Below are 10,550 nucleotides of genomic sequence, written 5' to 3'. Positions count from 1 at the left end.
GAAGATTGAACGATCTTGGTTATAATCATGTATATAGTCTGAATCCAAAAATAAATATTTTCATGAAATAATGAGTATGTATTTGGATCGAATTGGGGATAGCTGATATATAAATCGGATCCAATTGCATTTTTAACATATATGCTTGCAAGATTATACGCAATTAACTCTATATCATAATGTATGATTCTGACCCAAGTTCAAGTAATTGTTTTTATACCTAATGTATGCATCAAAACTGACTTGAACTTGCAACCACTTGGTACTCAAACTCATTTCATACATAACCCATTTTTATACTCAGGTCCAAATAGGGATGGCAGTGGACCGGGGGAAAGCGGGGCCCCGCCCCGTTTGGACCGGGGATGAAGGGTATGAAACGGGGATGGAGGCGGGGATGAAGGTTAAAATCCATCCCCGTCTGGGGGTGGAGGCGGGGATGGAGTTTTACGTTGCTGACATGATCAGGTCTTCGTGCCGGGTGCAGTTTCTTTGGGTTATAAATTAAAAAAAAAATAGGGGTATAACTGGGTCGGGTCTTATCAGATTTTTTTTCGAATTAGGTATGAAAGTAACACCCAAACCCGACCCAATCTAATTTGGGTTCAAGTTTGAGTTTGGGTACGGCTACAAATTATAGACCCATATGTGAAAAAAAGTAGATCCATATTGTTAACAGGTTTAGTATGATCGAGTTTCAGCTTGGGTCTTGTTATGATTGGTATTGAAGACTCAATTACCTATCAATAAAATTAAATAAATTAGTAGACTCAACAAAATTCATTAAGAAGATGATGTGATCATTTTATTAACTGTTCTAAATAATGCAAAAATCTAAATATAAAAAAATTATTTTCATTTCAAGTTGAAATAAAAAGACATCAATAATATTTCATTTTTGAAATGTTTCTTTAGTCTGAGTTTGGGTCAGTTTATATATAAAACTGATTCAGGCACATAATCGGTTCAGCTTCTGATCGGTTGGAGAACGAAGTGAGTTCGGGTTAAGGTCAGTTCAAGAATAAAACAGGTTCAAAATACATAATCGGGTTGGATTTGGGTCAGTTTGGTTTCACAATATGGAAATCTTGTTGGTTGGGTATAAAAATGGGGTCGGTTCTTCATTTGCAATACTCTGTTTTCGTCACGGGTCTGTATTTTGAACTTAACCTGAACCCTGGTTCGGCGTATAATCAATTCAAGATGTCAAGTCAGGTATATCCGATCCAGTTGCACCTGCAATCCTGCATGGAGAGAGAGAGAGAGAGTCAAACTAAGATTATCAACATTACAACAGGTTCAAAAACAGACAAACAAAACAAACAGCCCACAAAGAACACATAAGCCAAAAAAAAAAGCACAGAATACAAAACAGAAACGGAGGCGATCAGTCCGTCCAGATCCAGGAAAGGCCTTAACGGCAAGTAACGTTGACAAGGACAGATGTGTAACGAGGCGTATACATCCGCCAAAATATAATTTATTAATTTATTGAAATAAACTAAGTTATGCCTGAAAATAGCATTGTTGCGCGACATCTATACAGCCCACCAAGAAGAAAGCGACCAAGTTCTCCAAATGATTCGCCTTTTACATCTAGGAACTGACCGGGCTCCACAAGAGTCCATAGCTAAAGACTCCTGTTGCAAGCACACGACCTGCTTATTCCAAGTCTCTTTTGTTTAAAACAGTGAGAGTGTTCCGCCCTCACAAGGAAAGGTAGGTGTTTTTAGTATTTAAAGTATTATTTGTTTTTTGTTTTTCTTTGCATAAAACTTTCAAACTTCTTCGGTTTGGGATAAGTACGCAGGAAAACAGAAACGGATGAAGAGTTATATATTTTAGTATATTAGATCTTCAAATTTCTCAACTAAACTTCTCATATATTATGTGGTTAGATAGTCTTAAAGTTCATCCTTATCCTCTTCAACAATTTTGGCAATCCTTATCCTCTTTTAACCTTCCCTTTCTCTATAAATGTGTTTTTTGGGGTAATCGGTGAACTCTTGATTTTTTTCCTTTTAAGTTGAAAGGCCTGTTGTGAAATTTTTTCTATTATTTTTTGGTGAGGCTTCAACTTTTTTTCTTTTGTTTGGTGGTGCGCGATTTCAATGACTATACGGGCTTTTGTGCGTTTATAGAGTCAGTTTCGGTCACATGCATCACCGCTCTATAGTCACGAAGAATGAACCTTTCACGTGTAGCTAGTCTTTTATTTGTTTAGGTTAATGGCTGTCTTCTGTTCATAACTTTTCTTATATTAGTAGTTCTTGTTGCTTTTCAGGGTTTTTGGGTTTTTACCGTTCGTAAAAATTTTCCAGTTGAGTCCATTCGATCTTTTTTTATTTGTTTGGGGATCAGTCTTTAGGCAATTTCTTATCTGCACCGAAGTGATTTGTTTGCTTTTGTGTTGTAGCTTGTGTAGGTTTTATTCAGTCTCTGTTTAGCAGTTCTCATCTCATTTGGTGACTGTTTCCGTGTTTGCTTCTTACAGTGTCTAGACATTCTCAAGGATGAAACGGATTCTGTGTTTTCTTTGTCTCTGTTCTGTTTTCTTTGCAGTTGTAAGTTGATCTGATCCGCCTTCGTTGGTTGAATCTTGATAAATTGGTAATTGGTTCTGTGTGAATATAAGGCACAAATGACCGTGTTTGTTGTCAATCAGATTGCCGTTGGCCCGCCTACTTGTCCGGTCGACGTCGGCGATGGATGCACCGTTGGTGGCTCTGACAACTGGAAGGGAGAGTTTTTTCCCGGTATCCCCAAGATTCACTATGAGGTAAAAGATGAACACATACTTCTTTTGTATTCCATCAAATTAGGCCCTCTTAATAGAAGATGGAAGCATAGGCTAAGAACACTTTAGAGATACCTTGCTCTGTTATGCTGATGGTTGTTTTAATTTTACTACTTACATCTAATAGAAGTTGTTGTTTTCTTTTATATGATTAATCTGCTTCATTCAGACAACACCATGTTATCAGTTTCCTCATTGGTGATGTGGTTAGTTGATTTTTGTTATTTGCATGCATTTAACCTCTTGTTCTCGACTAGGGCCCCTCGAGTAAAAACCCTCTAGCTTTCAAATGGTACAATGCAGATGAAGAGATTCTTGGAAAGAAGATGAAGGTCAGCCTGCTGCTTTTAAAGTGTTGTTATTCTGTTGAGATGATTCTCCTTGGATATCTTTTGTTGGCTATTTTATGACAACGAGAAATCATAATAGGATTGGATGAGATTCAGCGTTGCCTTTTGGCATACATTTCGTGGTACTGGGGGAGACCCTTTTGGTGCAGCAACAAAGAATTGGCCGTGGGAGGATGGTACCAATTCATTGGCGATGGCTAAAAGGAGGAGTATGATCAAAAGAAACTGACTGTAGTCCTTGTTGTTGATGACTTAATGTGTTGGTACATAACTTAATGTGCTTTTTTATTATATAGTGTGGGCCAACTTTGAGTTCATAAAGAAGCTTGGTGTGGAGAGGTGGTGCTTTCATGACCGGGACATTGCCCCAGATGGGAAAACACTTGCTGTGAGTTCATTATTGATGAAATTAATCCATAATGTTTAGTATTGAAGAATGTGCATTTTGTGCATTTGCATCACTTACAAGTTAGCCTGCTGATATTTGAAATATTTAGAGAACAATGTGTTTTCACTTAAATCTTATCCAGTGTCATGTTTCAATACTGTGAAAAGTGATTACAGTGCATGATTAAGGTCATCCAAGTTTCTATTTTTGAGTTTTGGATTTGAAAGATCATGGCATAAGTTCAGATTTAGCCTATGCTAGTTGTATCATGCTATTCGTTCTTGGGTACATAAGAAATAGCCACAGGTTAGCTTCAGGTTCATCCAAAGTTTCAAAGTATTGAATTATTTTGGACAGAATACTTGAGAGCCCTTTGCTATATGCCTTTTCCCTTTTTGTTCGAAATTGTGATTCCTATCCATCAATCAAACTGCATCCTAGGAACTGGAGATGTGTATCAAACCCTACTGTGATACTTTTTGTATTTTAACTCGGCGATGTTTTTCTTATATGTTTCATTTTCATATATCCTTTTGGGACTCTTGAAGTTGAGTGTTGATGGTAGCTCATTTTGACCTTTATGCAAGGAAAACTATGTTTACTATTATTGGCTTTTGTTCTTCAGTTCATTATGTTATTTCTTTTTTCCATTAGCTTATTGGTGCATGTAACGTCTAATTTAATTCTCGTTTTTTTTTCTCAGGAATCAAACGCTAACTTGGATGAGGTGATTGCTCTTGCGAAGGAGCTTCAGGTTAGACTATTTCATGTGTAATATTTGTGGCAATCAATTGTTTAAGTTCTAACAATTTATGCGTCAACTTTTACAAAGCATATTTGTGAAGTTCATCTCAATTTCTTGATTTTTTTCCTTTGTGATTTTATCTAAAGTTGTTTGGTTCTTTATTTTCTGTTGTGGCTTCTTAGGAAGGAACCACAATTCGTCCTTTGTGGGGTACTGCACAGTTGTTCTTTCATCCACGCTATATGCATGGAGCAGCTACTAGGTATTGGTTTGCTCTTTTTGCTTATTTGATTTTTGTTCTGTATTTATTCATATACTAAACCAAAAATGCAATTTGCAGTCCTGAAATAGGTGTTTATGCTTATGCTGCAGCTCAAGTCAAGAAAGCCATGGAGGTAAAGGTTCCAAATCTTGACATTGATATGCTTTATTATAATATAGCAAATAATAACAAAAAGTATGTGAATTTTGAAGGTTACACATTATCTTGGTGGTGAAAATTTTGTATTCTGGGGTGGACGTGAGGGTTACCAGTCTCTCTTAAACACTGATATGGAAAGGGAACTTGATCACATGGTAGGTCAATGTTCTCTCTCTCTCTCTCTCTCTCTCTCTCTCTCTCTCTCTCTCACACACACACACACACACACACCAAATATTGGATTTTAATGTTTTAAAAACAGAAAGCTCAAAGCAATCATGAGATTTTTTAAACAATTGATTTTTTGAATCCATTTTTCAAATTTTAGTCATTATTCCAAAAAAAATTGTTTAGATTTCCTGTGACTTTTGAAAGTAGTAATTAACTTTTTAAGTTCTTTCAAGAAAACGCCTTCATGATATTAGCATTAGAACTTAGACAAGGACGAAATTTAATTATTTCATTGATAAGTTATTTGTTTTTGTTGTAGGCAAGCTTTCTCCGAGCAGCATCTGATTGGAAGAGAAAACTTGGATTTAATGGTATGTATTCTCAGTAAAAGACATGGTAAATATTGAATTTTACAGATGATTATACAATAAAAATGAAACATATGCAACCGCTCTCACGAAAACTATGTATTCCAGTTTGAAGTGGGACCAAAATTGAGCACATTCTGGACCAGACCTGGCATATTTTGAGTTTATATGGGTAATAGATGTGTCTTGGTTGAAATTGGTCTGGGTCAGGGTCTCAATTCAAATTGCCCATAGTCTGGGTCCTGAATCAATGCACAGACTGATCCAAATTAATCCCAGTTGTTTCATTGCTCTATCCCTTTTCTCTCCCAGTTGCAATGGTCACATAATGTAAGCTCTTTCCATATCTTTTTTATACTTAAATTATATGAGAATATTTTGGGGGGTTTTGTGCAGGGACACTTCTTATAGAGCCAAAGCCTCAAGAGCCTACAAAGCACCAGTATGTGTTTTTTCTCACTACTGTTGGTCAAATGATTTTACAGCCAACCTGTTGACTATATAGTGACCTTACTATCCCAGGTATGACTGGGATGCTGCAACAACAGTAAGTTTTCTTCGGAAGTATGGTCTTGCAGGTAATATGGGCACACATTCCTATCAGATTAACGTTCTTAATTGCCATCAAATATGTGGCTCCACCAATCACCTTTCCCTTTGAAGATTTATTATCTTAAATGTTTCACTTTAGGGTCTTTTGGTACACTAGCGCATGACATATGTGGAATCATGTTAGTGACTTGTAGCCTCAGAATGAACAATTAATCACTTTGGTTTCAAAATCATGTGATTTCAATTATAAAGATTACAACATGGTTAAAGTCTATAGATTTGACATAATACAGTCTTCTTCCAACCAATTTCTAATCCACCAAGAAGATGCAAATTAATCTCTACCAGTGAACAAAGTATTTTAACTCAAAATTTCCTCAATACATCATGTGGTTCTTATTTATGGAATAAACTGCATATAATAATACAAGGTTAAAATTGTCTTTTGTTCATTCTAACCTTTCTCTAATCCTCATCTGAATCGCACAGTTTCACATTCAGATATCTCCTACTCTTGATAAACTACTTAGTTTCTATTCAAACTGTACGAAGTTTCTACTTTTGAGGTCTATTGAGGGAAAAGAATGGCTTTTATCTTGAGAATAAGTTTACAAATTGGATTTGCTAAATTGCAATTGTGCATTTGTTTTTCCAATTTATTCTTGCATATAGCCTCCACTTTATTTTCTGTTGGTCCCACTGATGTATATAGTCACTTTGTGACCCACTCTATATTGCATAACAAGGATATTGAGGTGATTCTACATAAGTTTGAATGACATTAGTGGTGAGAACTTGAGACGGAAACCTTGCGTAATTTATGATATCTTGATGCAACAAAATAGAGGTCTGTGAACATGGCTAGAGTCAAAGTCTTGAAAAAAAATCCAAGTACACAAAGAACTGTTTGTGATGTTATTTTGGTCTAATTTCTGTTCGGTTTATCAGTAATTGAACCTTAATCTTTGAGGCATTGAAAATTTCTGTCTTCATGGTGTATTGCACAATTAGGGTCAAATTCTTGAAGAAAATAAAAGTTCATAAGGAAGAACGTTTTTTTTTTTTTGCATTTTAGACCAATCTCTGTTTGGTTTGTTTCTGTTAAAAAGAAATCAAGACAGTTTATTAAGTTTGTTTGGTATCTTAAGTATCTCCCTTGTGGCAACAAGGTGACTATTGCATCTGATTTATCCTTTAATGAAGGGGATAAAGATGCATCTATTGTCAATTCATCAAGTTAGTAATGACAGAGGTCTTGCAGGCTCCTCTCCTATGCAAAATAAGAATCAGTCAGACAAGGTTGAAAGATTGCACTGTATCTTGTAACAATGAATGCTTGACATCAGTGTGCATACCTGGAATTTCAGTGTTTGGTATCACGCAAGCACAAAAGGTTGTGGCACGCAACAAATGGTCGCACAACATGAATTTATTTGGCTGTACTAGGTCATAATTTTAATCTAGCACCTCAGGACGTTTGGCTGGAGAGAATTTCCTTGATGTTTGGGTTTGTCATGATGTGAAGTGTTGGAAACGTGTCTGCTCATATAACCTGGTTATAACAAATCATTGTATAAACATTAATAACTCAAAATCTTCCCTTCAAAGCTTCCCCGATGAGTGCTGTCATGCTTCCATCATTTGTATGGTTGAAATATGTGTTCTGGAAATGGTTGTTACTGTCTGCTTGGTGGCTTATATGGAGTGCGAGAGCAAAACATTTAGGCACACAATGTCATTGATTTCTAACATTCATTGTCTTGTCCATGTCGATTTATTTTACTTGTAACGTGGAGGGATCACATAAATCATTTCCCAAATGGGCTATACTTGTTCCTCAATCAAGTAGTCACATAATGAGGTCTCTGAAATGTATCTAGAAAAATTTTCAATCTAATGCTTTAACATTTATTGCTGGATCTGATGTCAACCGAATTTCTCCCATGCAGATGAATTCAAGTTAAACATTGAATGCAACCATGCAACTCTGTCTGGCCACAGGTCTCTCTCTCTCTCATGTGTCCTTTTGCTTCTTCCTCTCTCTCTCTCTCATGTGTCCTTTTGCTTCTTCCAGCTGTCACCATGAGCTTGAGACAGCAAGAATCAATGGAATGCTGGGAAATATTGATGCAAACACTGGGGATCCTCAAATAGGTATGATGTTTTTCATATTGCAATTCATAATAATGTCACTGTAAATTTCTCTTTTCTTTTAAACTAGAAATAATTGATCCTTTTTTTCGGTGCCTCTACAGGGTGGGATACAGACCAGTTTCTTACTGATATTGGGGAGGCTACTTTGGTTATGTTAAGTGTTGTTAGGAATGTACGTCCCATCACTCATGAACATGATAGCAGAACTATGTGTACACAGATGCTGCTATTTTAACTTTGCCTTATTTCTTTTCTGCTTTTTGCAGCATGGACTGGCACCTGGCGGATTCAATTTTGATGCAAAATTGTTAGTGCTTTTTCTTTTGTAGAATTCAAAGAAATCACATCTTAGATGTGTTTTAAGTATCTCAAGTTGGACTAGCTTAACTTCACTGAGTTAGTAAAATTGACCTGGGTTCCAACTTGATACTTATTATGGGCTTTAATGTCCAAGTTAAATTTGTCCTGAGTTGATGACTACAGGACTCGCTTGACCTAAAATGGGTTTCACACTTCACTTTCAACATTTTAAGCTTGAAAGGTCTTCTATGGATGGATGAATTTTTATAAATTACGCCATCTCCTAACCTTTGTATAAAAATGTGCTTTTTATATTGAAATGTGTTTTCATTTATGTCAAGGCGTCGAGAGAGCACAGATGTGGAGGATATGTTTATTGCTCACATCTCTGGTATGGATACACTTGCTCGTGGCCTGCGCAATGTTGCTAAACTGGTTGAGGTAAAGCTCATAGCTGAGATGGATTATTCATCTCTGGCTTTAGTCTGGGCCGAACCAGTTTTTTTGTTGGTTAATTGGAAATCATGCATATCTGACCTTCGCTTTTGAACATTTTTCTTCAAAGGATGGTGCATTGGCTGAGCTTGTCAAGAAGCGATACTCAAGTTTTGATTCAGAACTTGGAGATCTGATTGAGGTTTACACTCGCATTTAATTTTTTTAATTTTGATTTTATTGTTAATATTTTTCATGGTTCAGCTCGGAGCATAGCTCCTATAGGATTTTGACCCATGACCTGTCGGTTTGGACAGTGACTCTAAACCAGTCTAGCTATATTATTCGAACCAGTTGCAAAAAAAATCTTTTATACTTTATGTCCACCTTTCCTGTATTGCACTTCTAAGAAATTGCTGCTGTAACAGGCTGGAAAGGCAGATTTCGAGATGCTTGAGATGAAGGCCCTTGAATGGGGTGAACCATTTGTTCCTTCCGCAAAGCAGGTAATAACTTCAAAGATGGCCAACTTATGTTGCTAACCATATTCAGCTCCATGTTTCATTGGGATGATCCCTTAGCAGGAGTAACAACTACATTAGTGGCATAGATGCCACATGCAGCCATCACCCTTCTGATTCTGGCTTTCCCTGGCCATCAGGACCATAGTTACTGGAAGCTTCTTGCTACATGGGAAAGCTTGTTTCCCTTGGAAGCTCGATTCCCACTTCCAAAATATGGGAAACTCATTCCCTTTAGTGGGAAGCCCGCTTCTTCCTGGTTTCTCAAATTGATTCCCTTTCTCTTCCCTAGTGTTTCCTTCTTGCTAATTGTCACTTCGCACTCCCTTTCCCCTCACTTATTATTTTCATATTAGAAAACTACATTTTTTTATAACAAACTTTCATGTTGGTTTATATCTATTTATATTTGTGCTTTGTTATTTCTTCTCAGCTTTTGCCCACACTTGATATTGCTTTCTATATGTTTTATTTTCTTTTCATGCATTTTGCATACTCGATTCCCAAGTGTCCCTCTTCCCACCTCATGCTACTTTTTAACATGCTTTCCCGCTTTTGCTTCATGCATCGCTTCTCGTACTCTTTTTGTTTCCTGGTAACTACGATCAGGACATTGTTTTGACAAAATGGTTGTTGAATATGGAAATCAATACCCAAACTTGGTGGTTTATTACTACTAGCATACGTTTTTTTATGCTTGCTTTCTTGTTGAACTAATTGGTGGTATTGCACCGGTGTTTGCAGGAACTTGCTGAGATGATATTCCAGTCAGCGTTATAGAGAAGGGGGGCATGAAATTTCCCTTTCCTTTTTCTTTGGCCCAGATGTAGAGAGAATGGGCTTAATAATAGAGAAGAAATCTTTCTTTCATCTCCATGGGCATGCATAGAATGCAGAGTGTGAACTGTTAACCAGCCCAGAACTTTTGCTCTGACTTGTTAAGATGATTAGAGTTTTTACGGAATAACAGCAGGAATTCTTAAGATCAGTCGCTGTGCTTTATTTGTTTATTTACTTATTTATCAAAAATAGATTGGTTCAAAAAATCATCTGACATTAAAAAAATAGATAAATCTGAGGAAAATATTGGCATTTAAAAGAAAAATATTCCCAGATGTAATTATACAAAGAAAAAATAAAATTTGAAAATCTGGCTATTTTTTAATTTTTACTCAGAGGAACTGCCCCAGGTGCCGTGGCCTAGCCACGGTGGCTCAGCCTGCCGTACTTACGGTTGCTGTCCTGTCAGCGTAAAACTCCGAGGGTTTATCCCTTGACCCCAGGGAGTCGCTAAGTTTTGGATTACGCAGGGAGGTGATGCCATGGGACTTGAACCTAGACTGCCCAT

General features: G+C 36.8%; 1 protein-coding gene across 3 annotated transcripts; it reads left to right on the top strand.

Annotated features, from left to right (window-relative positions):
- The first annotated feature begins 1,616 nt into the window (after positions 1-1,616).
- On the top strand, positions 1,617-10,190 carry LOC149818721 (xylose isomerase family protein). Of its 3 annotated transcripts, none has more exons than XM_089984409.1 (21): positions 1,617-1,719; positions 2,495-2,564; positions 2,666-2,779; positions 3,055-3,129; positions 3,227-3,356; positions 3,444-3,535; positions 4,239-4,289; positions 4,463-4,542; positions 4,621-4,675; positions 4,755-4,856; positions 5,192-5,243; positions 5,637-5,682; positions 5,763-5,818; positions 7,742-7,793; positions 7,867-7,946; positions 8,048-8,118; positions 8,213-8,253; positions 8,588-8,687; positions 8,812-8,883; positions 9,110-9,187; positions 9,947-10,190. In XM_089984409.1, the coding sequence occupies exons 2-21, from the start codon at positions 2,514-2,516 to the stop codon at positions 9,980-9,982; spliced, it is 1,434 nt and encodes a 477-aa protein (XP_089840535.1). In that variant the 5' UTR covers positions 1,617-1,719; positions 2,495-2,513; the 3' UTR covers positions 9,983-10,190. The 3 variants fall into 3 exon arrangements, with proteins under 3 accessions (XP_089840535.1, XP_089840536.1, XP_089840537.1); XM_089984410.1 differs by lacking the exon at positions 1,617-1,719 and adding an exon at positions 1,918-1,991; XM_089984411.1 differs by lacking the exon at positions 1,617-1,719 and adding an exon at positions 2,027-2,065.
- The last annotated feature ends 360 nt before the right edge of the window (positions 10,191-10,550 follow it).

Source organism: Nuphar pumila, chromosome 13, assembly GCF_984573655.1.
Source record: "Nuphar pumila chromosome 13, dmNupPumi1.hap1.1, whole genome shotgun sequence".
Lineage (NCBI taxonomy): Eukaryota > Viridiplantae > Streptophyta > Magnoliopsida > Nymphaeales > Nymphaeaceae > Nuphar > Nuphar pumila.
The sequence above is the reverse complement of the archived record's forward strand: the minus strand, read 5'-3'. Positions and strand labels throughout refer to the sequence as shown.

What these genes read in the sequence shown, in the direction of transcription:
- LOC149818721 (XM_089984409.1), top strand. Translation starts at nt 2,514, where the DNA reads ATGAAACGGATTCTGTGTTTTCTTTGTCTCTGTTCTGTTTTCTTTGCA. An exon ending in GTTCTGTTTTCTTTGCAGTT is followed by an intron (nt 2,565 to 2,665) that starts GTAAGTTGATCT and finishes GTTGTCAATCAG; the next exon opens with ATTGCCGTTGGCCCGCCTAC. An exon ending in AACTTGGAGATCTGATTGAG is followed by an intron (nt 8,884 to 9,109) that starts GTTTACACTCGC and finishes CTGCTGTAACAG; the next exon opens with GCTGGAAAGGCAGATTTCGA.